This window comes from Procambarus clarkii, chromosome 22 (genome assembly GCF_040958095.1).
Source record: "Procambarus clarkii isolate CNS0578487 chromosome 22, FALCON_Pclarkii_2.0, whole genome shotgun sequence".
Classification (NCBI taxonomy): Eukaryota; Metazoa; Arthropoda; class Malacostraca; order Decapoda; family Cambaridae; genus Procambarus; species Procambarus clarkii.
The window spans coordinates 25,537,370-25,561,988 of record NC_091171.1 but is presented as its reverse complement, the minus strand read 5'-3'; the positions used below and the strand labels follow the sequence as shown (position 1 = coordinate 25,561,988).

Genomic DNA, 24,619 nt, shown 5'->3' with positions numbered 1-24,619 from the left:
TCTTGTACTATATAATCATGGTGACTTGAGAGTTCATGTGATCAGCTGGAGGTAGGTTAGTAGACTTGTGTAGTTACTGTACCGCATGTCACTTCGCAGGCACATTTAACAGTTATCAATCACATATCATCTCACCAGCCCTGATATGCTCCTGCGGGCCATTAATGGCACAATTATTATTAAGGTGCTTCTTTGTTTCCCATTCCCTGAAATAATGTATCTATCTTTATCTGGAATTCTGATACTATTTATAACTTTTAATAGCCAAAGTGAAGCAGTACTACACTGGTTAGTTGTAATTATTACTTTAGCGTCTCTTTTTGTACCTTACAGATGTAAGCTGGTGCCGAGGGTCAACAGCCAATGGGGGGGTGTTGCTTTTGTCCAGAATTGGTAACACGAGGCAGAGAGGCGGCAGCCATCGCTAAAGTCCCTCTTTGAAAACTAAAGTTTTGTCAACCGGAACTTTGGTAAAGTGTGTTGCCATTGAGACTAATAGATCTACTAGATAGCACGCTTGGTTTGATAATTTAAGTTATGGCTATGCATAATGTGCAATTTTTAGATCTATACTGCCAGTTCAAGGTGTTTTGTAAGCCATTTGATAGTTTTTGTGGCGGAGTCATTATTATTAAAAATGGAGAACAGGGGGGCACAATTTCAGTATGAAAGGAATGCATTCATCATTTTGAGTTATTTAATAAAATTGGTTTCTCTGGTAATCTGTTTCGGCGTATTAAGGACCAACTGGAATTAAGTTTAGTTTCAATAAATCCAAAGAGTATGTAACCTAATAGTTCAATAAGCTTCCCGTTATATATTAACAACTTAGTATATGAACTATTTAAAGTATGTATTTACATTAATGTTTTTTCGTCTGGGTTTCAGCAACTTTCGACTGTGGTTCGGTGCAGTGGTGAAGGATGGCCAGCGGTGCACAAGGTGACCACCATTCCCTGCCAAGGCGGACATTTCTGCCTTGGTCACTAATGGGAGTAACGGTTTGGCAGTGACCTGATGTACAAGAAGCATTTCATTTCAGATCATAGACTATTATTGATGGCCAGGCCAGGTTCTGTGACTGGCCTGGGTGTTATGATATCGCCACTGCGGCCGAAGTCGTTGACTTTACATTGAATGGTTTACCAAAAACTGTCAGGACTGAATTCCTTAATGCCACTGTATAAAAATATAGGAAATTTTTGTAAAAATAATAAATATTGTTCTGCATTGGTGTACATTAACCTGATCCGTCTATCATTTCTAACTCTGAAGTGAAAGAGAGGCTTTATGAGCTACTAGAAGTATGCACCCTTGTCGTGTATAGTCTAGAGGAGACGAGGACTATGTTGGTACAGGTCGTAGAGATACTTAAATAGTCTTGCATAAGAGCATTAACAAAAAATTATGATTTGTGAGAGTTCCCAAGCATGAGCGCAACTCTACGCTCAACCTTAACAACTGGAAGGGAAGGAGAGAAGCTCGGTACCATAGTTAAGATGGCTGTTACCGTCGGTGTGGACCCGGTTTGCTGTCTTCTTTTGATAATTATTTACCGTCGGTGTGGTCACAGTAGCCGTGGTAGGAGTATGGACACATTTCTCAGACGAAAACAAAAATCAAAAGGATTAGCCCAATAAGAAACGAGAAAGAATTATATAGCATAATGTGATAAATGAGTGTTTCCCAGTTATCAATAGACAGGCGGAGTAAGATTCGGCATATTGTCTTGTATTCCAACATGCAATTAAGTCATTAGGCTTTGTATACAGTATCGGCATGTTGACAGCCAACATGATCATGAGGAAATTTGACGTGCAAGGCATTTTGCGAATCTTTTTGTTACGAATGGCATGAACACTAGGTACACCTGACAGGCTTGCAATGTTAACTATTTCCAAACGGAGCCTTAAATATTTAGAATATTGAAGTGGCTCAGAAATACATCATATCTTTTATTAATCTCTAAACTTTGAAGTTAATGCTGGTAACACAGTATTCATATAACAGCCTATATTGTGTAAGTTAAAGTGGGCAAAGAGATTGTTTATTATGTAAAATCACTCCCCCCCCCCCAGGAGGACAGTTCCTTGACGCAGTGAGGGGGCTCTCTTTGAGCCGGCTAAGGGGAGGGAGGGGCTCGGCTGTTTCCCTCTCCTGCCTGTTGTGGCGGTGGGCAAGCAAGATCCGTTACCATATGTTGGTTTTGTATGGAGTCCCAGATGATGGAACATTAGGGCGTGCACGAGAGTTACCCCTACCCAGTGGTTACGACTCCTGGGGTTTTGTTTAGTTCATATTTATTATGAACCCCATACCCATCTTGGGGGCAGTAGTAACATCAAGGAGTGTGCTGATTTCATTGGATGAGCCATAGATGTGTGGCTTTTCTTGCATGATAGTATGATGATAGATGGAATTACTGGAGTCGATTTCACTTTGCCTTAGATCTACAAGATTTTGAAGTTCTTGGTGTACTATTGCCATCCGTCTGCTTACAGGCAATCCAAGGTTTTACTCAATTTCTCCTTTAAAGGCAGATTCTTTGGCTAACTTATCAGTTCTATCATGCATTCGGAGGCCAACATAAGATGGAATCCACATGACATGGACTCTGTTACCATCATTAATAATTTTGTTGTATTTGTGTCTAGCTTCAGACACGAGCATGTTAGTTATGGCTGGGGCGAAAGGAAGAATGAGGTCTTTGCACCAGTGTAGGAGAATGGACGAAGCAGTAGGACTCTCCTTTTTAAAAAGGGGAGCACCTCTGGGGACGCACCATTTGGTCCGGGAGACATCTCCCGTCACGCAGGGTGCAGTCACGCCTCCACAGATCTCCAGTATCATCTCTTGATACTGGTAATGGCTCAAAAGGGCTACCACTTACGGGCTATTCATGCCCGTGCCACCTCTTGGGTGGCTTAATCTTGATTGATTGATAAATAAATCTGGGGACGACGCACCCCTTTCTGCACACGGCCTCCCTGGCTGCCCTGGTAGGTGGTATTCCTTGGTTCCAAGCACAAGACCTATTAAAATACATGATATATGGATATTGACACGACCTCTCTTACCCAGGCACATGGGGTAGGCGACCAGGCCCCCGAGTCGGACTGTGATGGAAGACCGGGCTCTATAGCCCCGGCCCCGGCTACATTGGGCCCTGACCGGACTACTACCCCCAGCTCCTCTCCCTCCTCTTCACACACTTTCACACCACCATGGGAGGATTGTAATGTAGATGTAGTAATTTCTCCCTTGCAAAAGAAAAAAATATGTATGAAATATGAGAGCTGAGGGCAACATATGATTGTATAATTAGAAAATTGCCTACAGAAAAAACACTACATGTATATTGTGATGGATCAGTAGCTAGGGATGGGAAGGCAGGATGTGGAGTCTTGATCAGGGAGTACACTGACATCGGCACTATAGATACTGTTATTGGACGCAGCTTAACTGACAATGTCTCTTCAACGCAGGCTGAACTCCAAGGTGTATTAGCAGGATTACAGGAAGTAGTCAAATGTGGTAAAAATGCCTACTTCTTTATTGACAGTAGAGGAGCGTTAGAGTCCTTAAATAACAGACGCCCAGTATACCAGAATATTGTGATAGTGTGTAGAGAGAATGTTAAGAAATTAGAAAAAATTGGGTATAAAGTAAGATTCATGTGGATCCCTTCACATGTGGGAATACTGTTGAATGAGGTAGTTGATGAGATAGCGAAGAGAGCCACGGAAAAAAACTCTTGTTGATGTTGTATGTCAGTTAACCTTGAAACAAGTAAAAACAAGAATCAAGATGATCCAAGTGGGCGAAGAAATGGTAAAGAGAATGGCAATGGTGGACAGTAGTAACACACTTAAGAATTATTCAATAATAAACACAAACTCGTCCTTCACTTATGGTAAAGGAAAGTCTACTTGGAAGGATTCAATTTACATGAGATGATTAAGATTAGGATACAAATATATCTGGCAATACGGTGTTAATGTCGGTGAAAAAGATAAGGAGTGTAAATTATGTAGTATGCCGCACGCCCACACCTTAGAGCATTATGTATGAGTGTCATCTTATTGATAACTATAGAAATAAGGAAATAAGTAGTGTACCACATCAAATTGTATGTGTGATAATCGTATGATAAGACAGTATACTTAGGAGCTACAAGAATTTTGCCCCAGGAGTGTAACAATTATATGCTGTGCTTACTATATTAACCTGCAATGTTATATGGGATTCTTGTAATGTTATTTGTCTATTTGTACTCACTGAATTTGTGCCCCCCTTGAGGGACTTGAAGTAGAGGGGGGGTTGAAATAGCCTAAGCTACTCTATCCCGTTGAGATGTATTTCTTTCTTATCTCAATAAACATACTTGAACTTGAACCTGAATAAACATTTGAATTTGAAAGAGTGTTGGGAAGACGGGACACCACGAGCGTAGCTCTTATCCTGTAACTACACTTATTTAATTACACTTAGGTAATTACACACGCTCTATATTTTTTAAATAAATTATATATTTTTGTACAGGGAATTAGATCGTCGGTACAACTTCGTTCCAATAGGGTCTGAGACCCAAGGCCCATGGGAAGAGAGTGCAAGAAGGTTTCTTAAGGATCTTGGTTCCAAGCTCATTGACACTACAAGAGACCCTAGAGCGGCAAGTTTTCTCTTTCAGCGCCTCAGTGTCGCGATCCAGAGGGGAAATGCCCGCTGCCTCCTCGGTTCCTGCCCGGCGTCGGAGGAGTTCGAGGAAATCTACAGCCTCTAGGAAGCAAACTTTTTCTTGTGTCCTCTCAATGTTTATTTTTTGTATAAAATCAGATATGTAACTGTATAACCTTGCATAATAAGGTGTACACCATAAAAAAAGGGGGGTGGTAGGAGAAGCGAACACTCATATGTATTCAGAGTTAAATGGCAAGTTTTTTTCTGAATGCTCTGTCTTCCCTTCTTTGAGGCTGTGGGTCCCTATAATTGCACCAGAGGTGGTACCCCCCCCCCACTAATTATATATTTAAATTTATATTCTCGCGCGTATTCCTCGACCAATCAGGAAGAGACAGTTTGCTTAAGAGATGCATCTTTTGCTAAAATTCCGTAATGACAATTATTTGGCATTTACGAAAAGGCCAATAAGATTTTTCCGATACTATAATTTATTATATCTTATAAAATGTTATAGTTTACAGCTAGATGGCAAAAGTATTAAACAAACACTTAGTGCATTTGGGAGAAATATGCGGCCCAAATGTCAGCGATTGTTTGGGTTTTGTGTCGTCAGCTGAGGAGGGTGAAGAGCTGGGGCTGACATATCTTGATGCCTGTGTTAGTTATCCCGGTGCTTACCAACACCTAAGTCGCCATGCCGGCGCCCATGCCTGTAGGGGGCCTCACCATGGCCTCGTTTGCCCTGACGGCGGCCGTCATCGGCAACGCCTACTACCAGAAGCGGCAGTTCTACCCCTCTGTGGTGTACATCACCAAGTCTAACCCTAGCATGGCGGTGAGTCCTGGGGTGCTGTCCACGCTTACGTTAGGGGGTGGGGGGCACTGGGCACTAGGGTGATGTGCACCCTTGGGCCAGGGGTACTGGGCACGGGTGATGTGCACCCTTGGGCCTGGGGTACTGGGCACGGGTGATGTGCACCCTTGGGCCAGGGGTACTGGGCACTGGGGTGATGTGCACTCCTAGATTAGGTGGTGGTGCATAACCAACTGATTAATTAGGGGGGGGGGCTGATGAGCTAGGGATTGTGAGGTGCTAAGCACTGAGGTTAGTTGGTAACTATGTAGTGTTTAGGTTAGGAGGTGCTATACTGGGTATTGTAAAGTATTTGGTGGTAGTGTACTGGGAACTGTGATGAATTTGCATTACCGAGATGGGAGGGTGGAGGGCAATGTTTTGAGTACTGCTTGATACCTGGTTGATGAGGTTCTGGGAGTTCTTCTACTCCCCAAACCCGGCCCGAGGCCAGGCTCGACTTGTGAGAGTTTGGTCCACCAGGCTGTTGCTTGGAGTGGCCTGCAGGGCCACATACCCACCACAGCCCAGTTGATCCAGAACTTCTCTTAGAAAACAGTCCAGTTTTCTCTTGATGTCCAAGGTTGTTCCGGCAATATTTCTTATAGTCGCTGGGAGGACGTTGAACAACCACAGACCTCTGATATTTATACAGTGCTCTCTGATTGTGCCTATGGCACCTCTGCTCTTCACTGGTTCAATCTTGCATTTTCTTCCATATCGTTCACTCCAGTACGTTGTTATTTTACTGTGTAGATTTGGGACCTGGCCCTCCAGTATTTTCCATGTGTATATTATTTGGTATCTCTCTCGTCTCCTTTCTAGAGAGTACATTTGGAGAGCTTTGAGACGATCCCAATAATTTAGGTGTACTGTACTGTTGTGTTGTATTAGGTCGCGAAGGATCAGTGTTGCTAGGTTGGATGCTTTACATCTAGATCTAGATGATTTTAGTTATGTCTGGCTGTCAGAAAATGCTATTTAGATGTTTGATGTGAATCTAGATGGTTTTTTATAGAATCTGGATGTTTTTAGATGATTTTAACCAAGTTTGTACCAGAAGAGATATTTGCAAGTCTCCAAGTGTGCTATTGTATCTTTTTTTTTCACTGGTCAGTTTGTTATTCTGTATGAAACTCTTGGTATCACTGTACTCACAGTATCCACGATTAGTACAAGACTAGTCAATAGAACCAGTGATTCGGTGACATCTGTGGTTGTGTGACATATATTTTAAGTAGTGGCATACAGTGAGAGTTTTTATATAAACTAATAATAGTACAGGTACTTTGTTGTCATAGTTTATTGTAGTAGATATTATTAACATTTAACGTTTATAAAAATGCTTTACATAAGTGCCAAAAATTAAGCAGTATGATAAAAAAAAATTAAGAAAGGAGTAGTTACAAGACCAACTTTTCAAGGATTGTACAATGGTTGTTCCAGGTGATGATACAAGAGCACACTGTAAGTACTGCAAAACAGAGTTAAAAGGAATATAACAACACTTGATAAATCTCACACAGTGCAAGAAACATATCAATGTGAATCCTTTCAAAAACTATACACCTTTTTATTTATTTATTTACTTATATATAAATAAGTAAGAGTTCTTGCATTCCTGTACAGCCATTAGCATGCATAACGTTTCAGGCAAGTCCTTAATTCTATGTTCCCCGGAATATGACCCCGCCAAATCGTTTAACAACCAGGTACTCATTTTACTGTTGAGTAAACAGAGGTTACAGTTAAGGATTTGCGCCCAGTAAATCCTCCCCGGCCAGGATACGAACCCAGGACAAAGCGCTCGTGAAAAGCCAGATGAGCATCTTACCACTATGCCATGGGGACTGCTGAACTTCATGGGAACTCCATGGGGACCTCTTACTTCAATGTTTACACTTACTGAACACAATTTTGTTTATGTTCAGCAGATGTTTATGCTCCTTGTTTGTCAACATAAATTACGAGCAACAGTTTCAAGCTCAGCAAGTCACAATGTAGGACTGAGAACATGTGATATTTTTTAACCCATAGGGTTATTAACCCATGGAACCACCCAAGCCGTAACTGCCAAAACTGTGTTTTTAAAATATATCTGGAAAAGATCAAGGCAAATGGGGGAAACCTTCAACAAGCTGCTGGGTTCCTGTCCTCATTGAGGGCCACTAGGGTTAGTGGCCCTCACTTTTTCCCCAAGGAAACTAGATTGTTTCCTTCAAGGAGTGCCGGACCAACCGGGCTGTGGTGGGTATGTGGGCCTGCGGGCCGCTCCAAGCAACAGTCTGGTGGATCAAACTCTCACAAGTCAAGCCTGGCCTCGGGCCGGGCTTGGGGAGTAGAAGAACTCCCAGAACCCCATCAACCAGGTATCGACCAGTGGTTAGGTAAATTGGGTAAACTCGGGTAATACAGTAAACCATTAAAGCTGGAAGGAGCAGTTGCCATGCACATTGTTATTCTGCTCTAAGGAACCGAGACCATCTAGTTGATCTGCACGAGAACAATATTGTCGAGTAAAATTGTGTTGGATTTGAAGATGCATCGCACAAAGTGCAGTAATGTAAAGAATATTTTGTGTAGCCATTTTGAGCAGGAGTTGATTAATGATATAAGTAATGGTCAGTATACTTTGTTGTTGAGCAAGTCTAATGACATTTAAATTCAGAAGTTATTAAGTGTCCATTATTTATTGTAGTAAAAATTATAAAATTGTGTCAACATATCTTGGACTGGTTCTACTTGATAAATGTGATGCTAAGAGTGCCTCTCGCACTCATTCAAGTTCACACTCACTAAAATTTCTCCCCCAACATTACTCTTTGCAGTGCTATTACACTACATATAGACGTTATATATAAGTATGTATATGTTTTGTTCACCACAACTGTACAACTAAGCTGATATAGTTAGTTCAGGCACTAAGAGTCGTCGCTACACACACAGTCAGCTGGCGGCTCCCTCACTCATTCAAGGTCACACGCACTAAACTTTTTCCCCCAACAATACTGTTTGCAGTGTTATTACACTATATACACATTATATATAAGTATATACATGTTGTATGCACCGTAACTCTACACCTAAGCTTGTAGAGTGCCCAAAGCATAGTGGCCACCCTCTACACAGCCAGACAAATCATGCACACGACGTTACCTCCGTCACCTAAATGGCTCCTTCCAGCATAATCCTTTTGCTGTTATTACACTAATACACACATTATATATAAGTATTTACATTCGTGTTCACCATAGAGAACCACTGAGCTGGTATGGTGAATGCAGACAATAACAGGTAACCACACACTTGTCTTGTGACCATCGTGTTGGGTGGACGTGGGGTTGGGAGCTCCTGGTTCACTAGTGGAGTGGGAGGGGTAATCAGGCAAACTCGAAGTGAAAAAGAGTGTACAAGTGAATGAAAAAACCTTGGGTTTTGACCAGAGCCATAAGGTAGTGAAGAAAAACAGTTTAATTAGCGTAATTCAAAATAGTGTGCAGTGGCAGTGTGCAGTGTGGAAGCAGGCCTCACCGACCTCTGACCGCGTGACCTCACCTCCCGGCAGCAACCCTTATACCACCACGTGGGACGACGATTGGAGATTCACTCACCTATTGTGTTAGCAGATTGTGCAAGGTATTGAGGAGCGCCTTTTTGGCTAGATTGTTACTGCAATGACTAGAAGGGGTTCAAGGTCAATCACCAGCAGGGATGAGGAGGAGGACAGATTTATAGACAAATTAATAGGGAAAATTGTAGAGAGAAGGAGTGATTGGTTGGAGGATCTAATCCAGGGGATTAAAAGTGAGGTATTTCAGCAAATACAGGATGCGGTAGAGAGGCAGAAACAAGAACTTATGCTCTATGTTCAGGAAGAGATTAGGAAGGGAAGAGAGGACTGGGAGAGGGAATGTGCTCGTATCACAAACGAATTAGGAAGGATTAGCAGCATGGCTAAGGATAGAGGATTAGTGGGGGATGGGTTAGTGACTACGGTTGGGATGGGGAATCCCCAGGGGACAGGCTACCAGCATGACAATGAATTACCGAGGAGACGGTCTATTATAATACATGGATTATTCGAATCTAGGGCACCAACAAGACAAGAGAGAATAGAAACAGAAAAATACGAATTGCACGAGATATTGAGGTGTATTGGAGCAGGAATGGCAGAACACGAGGTGGATATAAATCGACGGGTTGGACCTTACAATTGTACCAAGAATAGACCTGTTCTGGTGCAATTCTCCAATGAGGAGGCAGTGGAGTACATAATGAGGACCAAGCATTTACTCAGAGGAAGTGAAACCCATTACAATGTGTTTATAGAGAGGTTTATGACGAAAGATGAGCAAATAGCCCACAAAAATAGATGGCAACAACGACACCGAACTAGCCTTTCAGGTAGTCTCGCCTCCCAGGTCACATCCCAGGTCACCTCCCAGGCCACCTCCCAGGCCACCTCCCAGGTCACCTCCCAGGTCGCATCCTCCCCAACTCAGCCCTCCTATACCTCCCCCCTGCCTCAGCCTCCCAAAACCCCCCTGTCCCTTCCACATTTGCACCTCCCCAACGATTCCCCTGCCCCTGCTACATCACACTTGTCAGCGACCCCAGTGGGTCAAGCCATGCCCTCCCCAAACCCACCTACCCATCCCCCCTCCCCAAATACCCCTTCCTACTCCCCTGCCCCTTCTACCCCATTGACTTCAATTCCATCTACTCCATCCCAGCTTCCACTGCACCCCTCTTCCACTCACCCCCAAACCCCACCCAACCCTCACCCCTCCTATGCACCTCCAACCCACATTTAACCCCCTCACCTTGTGACCCCCTAACACCTTCCCCCATCTCCCTCTTCCCCTCTTCTACCCCAAAACCCCCACCTACCCCCGATTCCCCCCCTAACTAATATACCCTCTCTTCCACTCCCAGCACCCATGCTCCATTCTCATCTCAGCTCTCCGCCCTCAGTATCCCTCTCCCCCCCAACCTCTCAACCTCTATCTGACTCTGTCTCTCTCTATTTCTCAGCCCCCCTATGCTATTCAGACCCCTAACTTTCAGACCCATTATGCCCTTCCTACCCCCCTAGATGCCCAGACCCCATTCGCCTACCAGGCACTCCCAGGCACCCCCCTAGCACCCCCCACTCACCCCCACAGCCCCCACTTGCCCCCCAGACACCCCCCAGTTCCCCCCAGACCCCTGGTGAAAGGGGGAACTCTGACACCCGAGTTTCCAAGAAGAGTCTCAAGGTTTGGTACACCAATGCTGATGGGGTAGCCAATAAAGCAGAAGAGATAAAAGAAAGAGTTAGTGAGGCAGACCCAGACATAGTGGCAATAGTGGAAACTAAAATAAATGGTATGATCTCGGATGCAATCTTTCCAGAGGGGTACCAGGTGATAAGAAAAGAAAGGACACAGAGACAGGGAGGAGTGGCACTACTAATAAAGCGGAAATGGAAGTTTGATGAGCTGGAAAATCCGGGTACCAATGAAAGCACAAGCTTCATACATGGAACTCTGACAGTGGATGGGAAGAAGATTGTAATCTTGATACTCTACAATCCCCCACCAAACAGTAGAAGGCCCAGGCAGGAGTACGAGGACAGCAACAAGACATGTATGGATGAACTGCAGAGGGCAGCAACTTTAGCGCATAGAATGAGAGCGAAGCTGCTGGTCATGGGGGACCTAAATCACGGAGAGATAGATTGGGAAACGAGGAATCCCCATGGCGGGGAAGAGACCTGGGAAGCGAAGCTGGTAGACGTTATTGACAGGAATTTCCTAACACAGCATGTGGAAGAAGATACTAGGGAAAGAGGAGGGGATACGCCCAGCCTATTAGATCTCATTATCACTCAGAATGTAGAAGACATCGAGCAGTTGGAACATGAAATACCACTAGGAGCTAGTGACCATTGTGTCCTAGTCTTTGACTACATGATGGAGTTTAAAATTGTGACCAAAGGACAAGAGGTCCGGGAAAGGAGACTTGATTACAGAAAAGGGGACTACAGAAGGATAAGGGACTACCTGGGAGAAGTGCAGTGGGAGGAAGAACTTAGAGGAAAAACAGTGCAAGGTATGATGAACCAAGTCATATTGAAATGCAAGGAGGCTGAAGATAGATTTATTCCAACAATAAAGGAAAAAAGCAGGAGGGAATATAATAACCCATGGTTTAATAGACAGTGTCAGGAAGCAAAGGTGAGAAGCAGGAGGGAGTGGAGGAAGTACAGAAGACAAAGGACAGAGGACAACAGGATTAGATGTAACAGAGCTAGGAATGATTACATTAACATAAGACGAGTGTCGGAAAGAAATTATGAGAATGATATTGCAGTCAAAGCGAAAAAGCAACCAAAATTACTACATAGCCATATAAGAAGGAAGATGTCGGTAAATGACCAAGTGACAAGACTGAGGAAAACAGAAGGGGCATATACAGAAAGCGACAAGGAAATCTGCGAGGTACTGAATGCAAAATTCCATGGAGTGTTCACAACCGAGCCTGAGCAGCTCCCTTTGTTAGAAGAGATTACCCAAGATGAAAGACTATCAGATATAGAGGTGACAGCAGAGGATGTAATGAAACAGTTGACAACACTGGATGCAAATAAAGCTGTTGGACCAGACAAAGTATCACCGTGGATACTTAGAGGCAGCGCAGGCTCTCAGCGTGCCTCTGGCAATGATCTTTAATGAGTCACTTATGTCGGGAGAATTGCCCAGTTGCTGGAAGGAGGCAAATGTCGTACCGATTTTCAAAAAAGGTGATAGGGAGGAGGCACTTAACTACAGACCCGTATCACTGACAAGCATCCCCTGCAAAATACTTGAAAGAATAATTAGGCTAAGACTTGTTGAACACCTGGAGAGCATTGGGTTTGTAAACAAGCACCGACATGGATTCTGGACAGGGAAATCATGCCTAACAAACCTTTTAGAATTCTATGATAAAGTAACAAGGATAAGGCAGGACAGAGAAGGCTGGGCAGACTGCATATTTCTTGACTGCCAAAAGGCCTTTGATACGGTACCGCACATGAGACTGCTATACAAACTTGAGAGGCAGGCAGGAGTAAGCGGAAAGGCCCTAGTATGGGTGAAGAACTACCTAACAGGAAGGAGCCAGAGGGTAATGGTAAGGGGCGAAAAGTCGGACTGGCGAACAGTAACAAGTGGAGTACCTCAAGGATCGGTGCTGGGACCAATCCTCTTTCTAATTTACGTAAATGATATGTTTACAGGAGTGGAATCATACATGTCAATGTTTGCAGATGACGCAAAATTAATGAGAAGAGTTGTGACAGACGAGGATTGTAGGATCCTCCAAGAGGACTTAAACAGGCTGCAGAGATGGTCAGGGAAATGGCTACTGGAGTTTAACACCAGTAAATGTAAAGTTATGGAAATGGGATCAGGTGACAGGAGACCAAAGGGACAGTACACAATGAAGGGGAACAGCCTACCTGTAACGATTCGAGAAAGAGACCTGGGAGTGGATGTGACACCTAATCTAGCTCCTGAGGCACATATAAATAGGATAACGACAGCAGCGTACTCTACACTGGCGAAAATTAGAACTTCATTCAAAAACCTAAATGAGGAAGCTTTTAGGGCACTTTACACTGCCTACGTGAGACCCGTCTTAGAGTATGCCGCGCCATCATGGAGCCCCCACCTGAAGAAACACATAAAGAAACTGGAGAAGGTTCAGAGGTTTGCGACGAGGCTTGTCCCAGAGTTACGAGGGATGGGATATGAAGAGCGGCTGAAGGAACTGAACCTAACGACACTAGAGAAAAGAAGGGAGAGAGGAGATATGATAGGGACATATAAAATACTCAGGGGAATTGACAAAGTGGAAATAGATGAAATGTTCACACGTAATAATAACAGAACGAGGGGACATGGGTGGAAACTGGAAACTCAGATGAGTCACAGAGATGTTAGGAAGTTTTCTTTTAGCGTGAGAGTAGTAGAAAAATGGAATGCACTTGGGGAACAGGTTGTGGAAGCAAATACTATTCATACTTTTAAAACTAGGTATGATAGGGAAATGGGACAGGAGTCATTGCTGTAAACAACCGATAGCTAGAAAGGCGGGATCCAAGAGTCAATGCTCGATCCTGCAAGCACATATAGGTGAGTACATATAGGTGAGTACACAGTCAGTAAACGATGCAATTTCCCTCCGTCCCTCAGCATCACTCCTCCCACAGCGCTAATTATTAGAACAATCCTGCTATTATCACAACCCTGGTCATTTTTATCACAGTTAGGGGTCATCTGTAATATTGTCATCGCCAAATAATAGCAGTTATATATTTATTTTTACATTTTTCGGCGATGCTGTGGTCACAAGCTGAACAGCAATGCTGTTCGCTCATGCTGCATGCGCCTGCCTTGGTTGCTCCAACAGTACTGTAGCTCTTACACCTGAGAATATTGGCCACGATTTAAAAAAAAATGGCGTCTGTTTACAAGAGCCCCGAGGAAACTAATGTGAACCCCGTGTAGCCGCAGGCCATTTGAATCGTGCCCGGCACCCTATGGCGTATATATATGCCATGCACACTGTGGGACATGTTACTCATGGCGTATATATACACCATGCGCAGTTTAAGGGTTAAAAAAAAGTAGTTCCATCACTCATTTTAATAAGATGTGTATGCCACTCCATAAAATTAGCAGTTTCTTGCACATCTTCTGAATATCTACCTAGAAATTTGGAGTTTCTCATTGTAGAAACCCATAAATGGTTCTCTCACTCTTCTGTTAGACAAGTTGAATATAAAAGTTAGATAAAAATCTCAATGATGGTACAAATCCACTAAATATACTTGCTAACTGTAAAACAAGGTGGCTGTCAGTTCACCTATCTGTTGGTTGAACAATAATCAGAATTAAAAGCTCATTTTAAGAAAGAGAGAGAAAGTGAGAGGTTTTAGAGCTGAAATTCTTTTTGACGTGTATTCTGATAAAAAAATGTTGCATTCTGCTTTTTATGCAACCCATACTTAGTCAAGAAGACTTACTAACTTGTCAAGTTGGGGCTTCTGGGTACTTGTCAGGTGATTCTCACTCTTCACATGATGTGCCAATATCAGGGGGGTGTGATGTCATCACACCCCAATTTTAGTCAGAGTTCCTTGTTAAATCTCGCTACAAGTTGTTCTGCACAATTACTTTCTTTGCCCAAGAATACAGCTTTATCTTTGGCCTGCACAATGCCTATTGCTGCGTCAGTGCTATGGGAGGCAATGGCCGCATTCTATTCTGCCTGTCTCGCATGTCAACAGGTTGAGTTGGCCCAGTCATTATTATTTTTTTTTTTATTATTTTTTTTTTGAGATATATAAGAGTTGTTACATTCTTGTACATTTGATTTGGCTTGGTCCTTGGCCCGATTGTCTGCCTCCTCATTTTTGCTTTTCCTCTTTCTGGAGGTGGTGGTTGCTCAGTTTTTGTCTTCTGCAGCCACTTCTTGCTGCAGAAGTGATTCCCACCTTTTATGTTCCTGGGATTTTTGTCCTTGTTCTCGTAGGTGGTTTGGTAAGACTGGGGCTTTACCTACTGCTGGTTAGAATATGCTGTCATTGGAAGCAGATGAGGGTTGTATGTGCTTCCTGTTGTTGGTACATCTTCTGTTCATCAGTTCAGTTCTCGCGCTTTCCAGAGGGCTACAGACGGTCGTATTTTGTGCTGGCCCTTTCGCAGTTCGCTTCTTTGATGGGGCAGTGAGGAAGAGGGTGGCTAACCTGGTTAGCCAACTCCTAATCGCACGATATGAGGGCTTTTTGGATCATTTTGCGTGGCCTATGGTGGAGTTGATCCTTACCCCACTTCCTGGGGCCTGGGCTTTTGAAGCAAGCTTCTTCCCCTTGCCTTCATAGGTCATTTGAAAGTGGGTTACTTCCAGCATGGTCAAAGTGATTGCATCCCATCACTTGGTCTTGTCTTCCAGTTCTGAAACAGTACTCAGAGAAGCTGTTTCATCCTCAATCTTTTGGGGCAATAAATGTTCATCCACCATCTCTCTTCACATGACCACTCTGGTCCCAGTTACCTCGTGTTGGAGGTGGGGTCCTGGATGATTTCCCTAGACCTATGGGAAGCTTGTTGACATCTCTGTATATCCTAGGGTCAGGAATTGGTTAGGTTTTGTAGTGGGGTGTCAGGCCTAATGCTTCAGGGTGCGTCTCTGGCCTGAATCTGGCTGGTGTTTTCAGCAGATTGGCTTGGATTATGATGACTCGTCTTCATTTATTGGGGTTCGCGTTCTAGCCTACCTTGACGGCCGGCTGGTGTGGGGTCCCCAGTTAGTCTGCATGTCTGCTTGCCAGGGATCTGGTTTTTTACAGGTTGCCAGGATCAGGTTCCTGGTGAACTGGTAGAAGTTCCATTTGGTGCCATCTCAGGTTTGGACTCGGATGGACCTTGGGCAGGGCTCTCAATGGGGCATCGTTTTCTCTTCCTCTGGCAATCTTACTTTGCAGTGCCATCACCTGTTGGTGTTGAGGCAGTACTGGGTAACTGTGGATTCTCAAGAGGTTGTGTGGGATGCTGAACTTTGCCAGTTTGGTTTTTCACTGGGCAGGGTTTGGATTCAAGGATTGTTCTGGTTTTTCCAGTTCTGCTCCCTTTGCTGCTGTTGCGACTTTTTGCCGACACTATATAAATGGTTTGGACCCTGATTGCCCTTTGTCAGTTGCTGCATCTCCAGCATCCACTTTGGGCTTTATAGGGTTCAGTTCCTTGGTGTCTTCCATCACCATTGCTCAACGTTTTTACGTTTTATCAGCTCTGGGTTGTGGCTTTGTGACCATCGCTCACCAAGCCACCTAGGGTCATTGGCTGATTTTTTTCCAATGAGCACACAGTATGGTGCAGTTTATGGCCATGTGGCATTCCCTGAGGAGGATTTGGATTCCTCTGGATAAAGTGTTCTGGCTTCATTCTTACTGTTCCATGGTGGTTCATTGTCTGAACTGTGTGGGGGCTCCCTTTGGTTCATTGCCTTTGGCACTGGATGTTGCGGGTAGCTCATCTGCTGGATTATTGGGGTTTGGTGCTCCATGCTTTTCACGTTTGAAGTGTGTCCAACTTTTTGCAGACAGTCTATCTCGTTTCCTTCCCACCTTCACGGAGTGGACCGTAGATGCTGCTTCCTTCCGATGGGTTTGCGAGAAGCTCAGTTGCCCCAATGTGGAGGACTTTGTGCTTGGCTTGGAATCGGGTGCCTTCCTCTCCACATACTGTAGCTCTGTTCCTTGATTGCCTGCTGCTGATCAGAGTCCTGGCCAGGTTGAAGGAACGGGAAGGTAGTTATTCTGGCTCCTTGGTGGCCAACTCGGCCTTGGTTTCAGGTGCTGCTTGCTTGGGGTCCAAACCCAGGTGTTTTTTTCTGTGGCTCTGCCTCCTTCAGAAGATTGGCTTAGTGATGTACCTTACTGCTTCAGACTTCTCCTCGGCTCATGTCTGTTTATTCTGTTGTCTTTATCACCAGAGAGGTTACCTTGAGGTTACCTTGAGGTGCTTCCGGGGCTTAGTGTCCCCGTGGCCCGGTCGTCGACCAGGCCTCCTGGTTGCTGGACTGATCAACCAGGCTGTTAGACGTGGCTGCTCGCAGCCTGACGTATGAGTCACAGCCTGGTTGATCAGGTATCCTTTGGAGGTGCTTATCCAGTTCTCTCTTGAACACTGTGAGGGGTCGGCCAGTTATGCCCCTTATGTGTAGTGGAAGCGTGTTGAACAGTCTTGGGAGGTATGGCGAGCAGGATGATAAATTGCTATCTGACTTTCTCCTGTTCTCAAATTGCTGTCTGCGACATCCTCCTGTGCTTGACACCATAAAGCATTTATTATTGTTTGTAAACACTCTAGTCATGCGTACTTCAATGTTTTACTGTCATTTTCAATAGCTGCACACTTTAGGAGTTAAACAAATACCTCATGATGCAAGCTTGATAGGGATACTCAAGGACAGTAAAAATGAAGGGATGAGGTCCATAAAATAATTTCAGCACAATTAGAAAAAATGTTTGGGGTATGTTGCAATATATGAATAACCCTTGCATGTATTTAATCTATTTTTTTTCAGGCAATCTACCTGCTTGCCTTCACACTGGTAATCCTCCTTGGAAAATTCCTCAAAAAGGTCTTCTTTGGATCTCTAAGAGCAGCAGAGTTTGAGGTATGGACACTTGCTTTTCTCCTATATACAGTTCTTGATTATTAAGTAAGTACTAATAAAGTAGTAGCAAGTGTTTGTTTTCAAAGAACTGAGCACACTAGAGTGCATCGCACAGCTCTATGCATTCTTGGCTTTGTATTTGCTACACTCAATATACATTTCTCTCTGCAGCTTATAATTTCAATTTCAAAATGTAGCATAATGATATGGATTAAGAATTGACAAAAATTGTTTTTGAACAAGGCTCCTTTGGTAACTGTTCTGTCCCATAGCACTAGGTTCATCCAGATCGTCCTAGTGCTATGGGACAGAACATCTAGTTTACCGTGTTCAGTGACTTTTAAGCTCCCTCGAAACTAGTAACCATCACTGCCACCCAAACCCTGGGCCCATCACCGCCACCCACCCCCACCCGAACCCTGGACCCATCACCGCAACCCACCCCCACCCGAACCCTGGACCTATCACCACCACCCACTCGCTAATCATAATGTCATACACCCCACCCACCTTTCAAGCACCACCACATACTGTATCACTATATAAACTCGCCACTCACACCTGCCATTGCCACCTCATGCACCTGCCACCACTAGTGCCATCCACGCACCTGCCACCACTAGTGCCATCCACGCACCTGCCACCACTAGTGCCATCCACGCACCTACCACCACCAGTGCCGCCCACGCACCTGCCACCACCAGTGCCGCCCACGCACCTGCCACTACCAGTGCCGCCCATGCACCTGCCACTACCAGTGCCGCCCACGCACCTGCCACTACCAGTGCCGCCCACGCACCTGCCACCACCAGTGCCGCCCACGCTCCTGCCACCACCAGTGCCGCCTACGCACCTGCCACCACCAGTGCCGCCCACGCTCCTGCCACCACCAGTGCCGCCCACGCACCTGCCACTACCAGTGCCACCCACGCACCTGCCACCACTAGTGCCGCCCACGCACCTGCCACCACCAGTGCCGCCCACACTCCTGCCACCACCAGTGCCGCCCACGCTCCTGCCACTTGCACTCGTCACCTTCAATCCCACACCTGCTACCACCTTTACCATACCCCACTCACTATACAGTGTTAAAATATTTAACATCTTTGTGTAACTATAGTGTCATTTTTACATAGATTTAGCTGTTCACAAGTCACTTCAAATATTTAGTGTTTGAAGTATTTTCATGTTAATTGACAACCTTAAAATAATTTTTTATTTGGGGTTAAAACTACTATATAATTGAGTTCCACTTAGATGTAGAGCACAATACAATGTATGAAGAGCTCACACATTTAACACTTAACCACTATGATGCACCATATTTATTGGGACATTCTCCTGTGCACCGAAAATCAAGTGTTCCCCAATTTTTTTTTAGATCTTTGTAAAATGCTAAATTCCCTTCCCTGTACATGTACATGTAAAAGAAAAAAATAAATTCCACTTTGGCTGTAGGGACATGGAGAAGGGGGGGCATGTTTGCTGTAAGCCTGGGCGTGAAGCTCCCAGAGGCGGTCGCGGGACCATTCAAGCACCACGAGTTGCCACAAATATATTTTCAATTATTTGTTCTATGTATTTCCAATGAAGTTTTTTTTTTTTATCGTATATGATGCATATTTGTGTCCTTTACAATATGTATGTATTAGAACATTTAACACTTTAGTGCGTGCGGCACTCGCTGAAAAAAAAAGCGGGTTGTGCGCGCGGCGTTCTGGGCGCTCAAGCGTAAATACAAAAAAGTTTATAATCTTTTCACGCTCCTAACATCAATTCTCGAGCTACGTTTTTCATTTTGGTATCAATGCGTTGGCAATAAAATTCTCTACAAGATCATATGCATAAAATGTCACCCAAGCATTTGCTATCCCACCACGAAGTAAATAAACACGAAGATGACTCGCCGTGACACCCAAACAGGAAGTAAATGTTCATACTCTTTCGTTTGTTGCCAGCCTCACAGTCATCCTACAGCGCTTATTTTGATATCACTGAACTCGCAATAAAATTCCCCACCCAGACATATGCCTATCAATGTCTAATTATGTTCCGCACGAGTGTGGGAACTGGGCGAAGTGTTAGCCGTGATTTCAGCAGCGACGACACTGTTGTGATGCAGCGCTTTGAAAGTTTATACTTATTTCACTGTCCTGACATTATTTCTCGAGCTACGTATTTCATTTTTATAGCAATGTGTTCGCAATAGAAAGTTCTATAAGAACATGGGTAGAATTGGCCAACAGAGCTTCAAATAAATTTGCGGCGAATAAAATCTTACGCGAATCTTATGCGTGTTTGTACCCGTATGCGTAAAAAGTTTTTACTTTGCTCATGTTTTTTCAAGTTTATACTTGATTCACTCCATTTTTTTTGTTTGTATAGTGTTCGGAATAAAATTCTCTACACAGACATATGCATATAAATGTAGAATCATGATCGCGGCCAACACAAAGAGTGTGTGGAGTGCGCGATTACCCTCGTTGTGTCACCAATTCAATAGTCTCTCCTCTAAGTTACAATACATTGCCGTTTTCTCAAATAGGCACAGTGCCTATTAGAGAAAACAAAAATTTAATGGCAAACATATTCATACAAACCCCAAGTCGATCGAGTAGTAAATACCCAATATAACACGGTCCGTAAATTTACGTCGTGATCCGACAAGCGGTTAAGCAAAACGCCCGTAATTCCAAGTGGAAATTCCAGGATAGTGTTAAAATGTTTCATGGAACTGTGATGCTCGTGTCAGTAATGTGTCCACAATAAATGTTTATTGTCTCAATATTACTTGTTCAAAATTCACTAAGATTACTATATGTACAGTTTCACTCACTGTTCACACAGTAACACACAGTATTACATACAGTACTTTGGAAGTGAGTGATAATCAACAAAACAGTTCATGGTACACAGCGCGACTTCGCTCTCGATGCACCAGGTAAAAACAGATTTTCGCTTCCTGTTTTTGTTCTGTGTGCTTGCAATTAATGCACTCACATACACCCTTGCTTTAGTACCTGTACGTGGTATGTAGCCAAGCTTGTGAAGTGTAAGGTAGTCTTGAAAAGATTGCTTGTAAGGTATTCTGGAAGAGATTCAGCCATTCTGGAAGAGGTTCAGCCATTCTGGAAGAGATTCAGCCATTCTGGAAAAAGATTCAGCTATTCTTGACAAGATTGATGGAAAACACCACCATGGCAGCTGCTAACACTGTTCATCTATGCTACTTGTATCAGATGCATCATCACTGAACCCAGAAAATGATTCATCTATGTATTATCTATAACAAAATTAGAGATAACACGGGTGAGCAAGGGTGGAGCTCAGCTACAACTGGATATGCTCACTGTACTGTCCTCGTCGATGCTGTATCACTTGCATCTGACCCTTGTGTTAGGTCCTTATTGTGCCTAGCTTCATCAATACCATGACCCCTTATGTTCTTCAAACAATATTGTCGAATTTCACTGATGGCGAGCAATCTTTCAACACCGCGACCGACAGGTGTTTGGGAACCAGAGGCACGTGTGCTACCCTTGGTTGCTCATTCAGAACTGATCCTGCCAGCAGCCCTTGGGAGATCTGGGAATTTTTTTTAAAGATGACTGCCTCTCACTGGAGGTCCCAGGAGTCCATTTTGTATCCAACCTACCGTGCTCGCATTTCGACTGTGTACAAAGAAATAAAAAGTGGTTTTCTTGGTTGGTGCAGTAAGGGGCAAATAAGATTTCTTGGCCAATGCAGTGCAGTGGTTAAAGGGATTTTAAGTGTCTTGCAGAGTTGGAATTCAATAGTGATCCGATTACTGACCTTAGATGTGTAGGCTAGGCCTAATTGGCTTGAGCTAGTGACTAGATGTTAAATGCTTAAGTGAGTTAGTAGAGTAATGTATGGTTAAGTTTGGTGGTACAACATTCACTTACCTGTGTAAAGGAGAATTAAACAATCCACCTACATAGATTAATTATTTGGGTAGCATTGTCTTGTATTTACTACATTGGACTTGTATTATTTCTACAGGTTTCTGTGCTAATTTAATTATGCTGTCTTTAATTTTCACAGCACCTCGTCGAACGATCTTTTTATGCTGTTACTGAAACCTGCCTGGCATTCACTGTGTTCAGAGATGACTTCTCTCCCAAGTTTGTAGCACTTTTTACTGTGCTACTATTTCTGAAAGCCTTCCATTGGCTTGCAGACTACAGAGTGGACTTTATGGAACGGTCACCAGTAATAACATTGCTCTTCCACATCAGGGTTATATGTAAGTATTTGCTCCAAATAATGTTCTGTTGTAGAAGAGGTTAATAAGTGTGTTAAAAGATATGGATTAATAAAGTATTTTGTAAATAATTATTAATTCTTTAGACACTAAGCTGAAAAATTTATTTCTGCTGTGAACAGTTTGTATTTTTTTTCAGCCTTGCTTCTTCTTCTGAGTCTACTAGACTTGATCCTGGTGAGTCATGCCTACCACTCCACTATCACTCGGGGTGCTTCAGTCCAGCTGGTGTTTGGCTTTGAATATGCTATTCTCTTGACGGTGGCACTAAATATTGCTGTCAAGTATGTTTGCCATACAGTTGACTTACAGTCCGAGAATCCATGGGAGAACAAGGCAATGTATCTTCTTTATACTGAACTTTGTATGGGTAAGAATACATTATGTTTTCTTTCTTTTTTATTTTTCTAGCTTGTCATTTCCTTAATGTTCTTTTTTCTAAGTATATTACTTTTTACAGAGATTACATCTGAAGTATATGTAGCACATACTGATACAGTGGTACCTTCATTTACAAATTTAGCTAGTTCCCAGAGACAGTTCCACAACTGAAAATTTGAAAACCGAAACAAATTTTCCCATAAGAAATAATGTAAATTGAATTAATCCATTCCACACACCCAAAAATTTTAACTTAAAAATATATTTTATACATAATACTACTCGTATTTTGTACTACAGTATGTACAAGCATATCTTGCCTTTATCAAGGATTCTTGTTGGCATATGGAAGATGGTGGGGAGGAGGACAGGTGTTAGTGTTTGGAAAGGGGAGTCCCCCCTTCATTATAATATCAGGCAGTGATGACATTTCTGAGATACTTTCTCTCTCCTACGTTTATAGGTCGATCGAGGGGCGCCACATGCTCGGTCGACCCATACGTGCATTAACAAACTTGAGAAGTGAGGCAAACCTCAAATACCGTGTTGAATTTTACGGAGAAATTGAGCTCAAAAACCAAAAATTTGAAAAGATGTGCATTCGAAAACTGAGGTTCCACTGTACTTCTTTATATGAAAATTTTAGCCCATTCTCATAAAATGATAGTAAGTATAGTAACTATTTGGTTGAAAGTACCAATATTCGTTTATAGTGATGACCACCAAAAGGTTTATGTTTGCACTATTGAATTTAGCCACATGGGAAATTTTTTAACTGCAATATACAGAACCTAACCTAACCTCTACTAGCAATTCTAGGCCTAATGTATTCTATCTTTGGCATACTATAGTACATTATACTAGGTCTAATAATACAGTATTTAAATTTTGTTTTTAGATATATTTTTCCAGACAATAAGATTAAAAGTACAAAAATGAACTTTTTGTGGTCCATCACCACATATTGGTACTTTTGACCAAATAAGATTTATAAGTACTGTTCTATCATTTTAGGAGGATAGGCTGGAAAATTTAGAGGTTTAGAAGAACACAATTTTGATGTAGGGTAAGGTCATGGTCTCTAGACATCAATAATATGAAATTCCTTTTTTCCTGCATTGTTCACACAACTATCTTCACGAAATCTCTAGTTTTTCCTACGTAAATACCACAGTTACATATGACATATCACAATACAGTAGATATCTACAATATATCGACATGTTTCTAAAATACGTGCACATGCATGCATGCACACCCATAGGATTCAGTTCTTGCAACAGTAATGTTTGTCATTTACATTAACGATCAACTGGAAGGAATACAGAATTATATGAACATGTTTGCGGATGATACTAAGATGCTGGGTAAGGATAGAAGACAGAAGATTGTCATGCCCTTCAAATGGATCTAGATAAAATTAGTGCTTGGTGTGACATGTGGCAAATGGAATTCAATGTGATTAAAAGTCATGTTATGGAATGTGGAATCGGAAAAAATAGACCACACACAACTTACAAATTGTGGAAAGAAATTAAAGAGCTTTAATAAAGAATGAGATCTAGGAGTGGTTTTGGATAGTAGTCTGACACCAGAGGAACACATAAAGAACATTGTGCGAGGAGTGTATGCGCCACTTTCTAACTTCAGACTCTCTTTTAATTAGGTTGATGGTGAAATACTTAAGAAACTATTCATGACTTTTGTGAGACCAAAATTAGAATATGCAGCAGTTGTATGGTACCCATATCTCAAGAACCACATCAAGAAACTGGAAAAGGTGCAAAGGCATGCTACAAAATGGCTTCCAGATTTGAAAAACAAGAGTTATGAGGAGAGGCTCAAGGTGTTAAATAAGCCAAAACTAGAAGATAGGAAAAAAAGAGAGGTAATATGATCACCACTTACAAAATAATAACAGGAATCGACCAAATTGACAAAAGACTTCCTGAAACTAGCCACTTCAAGCGAACAGAGTGGTAGACGGTAGGAACAAGTTAAGTGAGAAGGTAGTGGATGCCAAAACCGTCTGTAGTTTCAAAGCGTTATATGACAGAGTACTGGGAAGATGGGACACCACAAGCGTAGCTCTCATTAAACCTCGAAGCAAAACGTCTAAATGGAAACAAAATGAAAATAAATATTTTCTACAAAGTGATAGGGACTGGAAGGCCTGTGAAATGGTACATAAAAACAAACCAACAAAA

General features: G+C 43.0%; 1 protein-coding gene across 1 annotated transcript in view; it reads left to right on the top strand.

Moving 5' to 3' along the window:
• Window positions 1–5,264: 5,264 nt before the first annotated feature.
• The window catches only part of sip3 (septin interacting protein 3), a 55,547-nt gene continuing 36,192 nt past the window's right edge, over window positions 5,265–24,619 (top strand). The window contains exons 1-4 of the mRNA XM_069329595.1: window positions 5,265–5,518; window positions 17,654–17,746; window positions 21,812–22,013; window positions 22,171–22,401. Coding sequence (XP_069185696.1) covers window positions 5,378–5,518; window positions 17,654–17,746; window positions 21,812–22,013; window positions 22,171–22,401 — 667 coding nt within the window. The 5' untranslated portion in view covers window positions 5,265–5,377. The remainder of the gene's footprint in view (window positions 5,519–17,653; window positions 17,747–21,811; window positions 22,014–22,170; window positions 22,402–24,619) is intronic.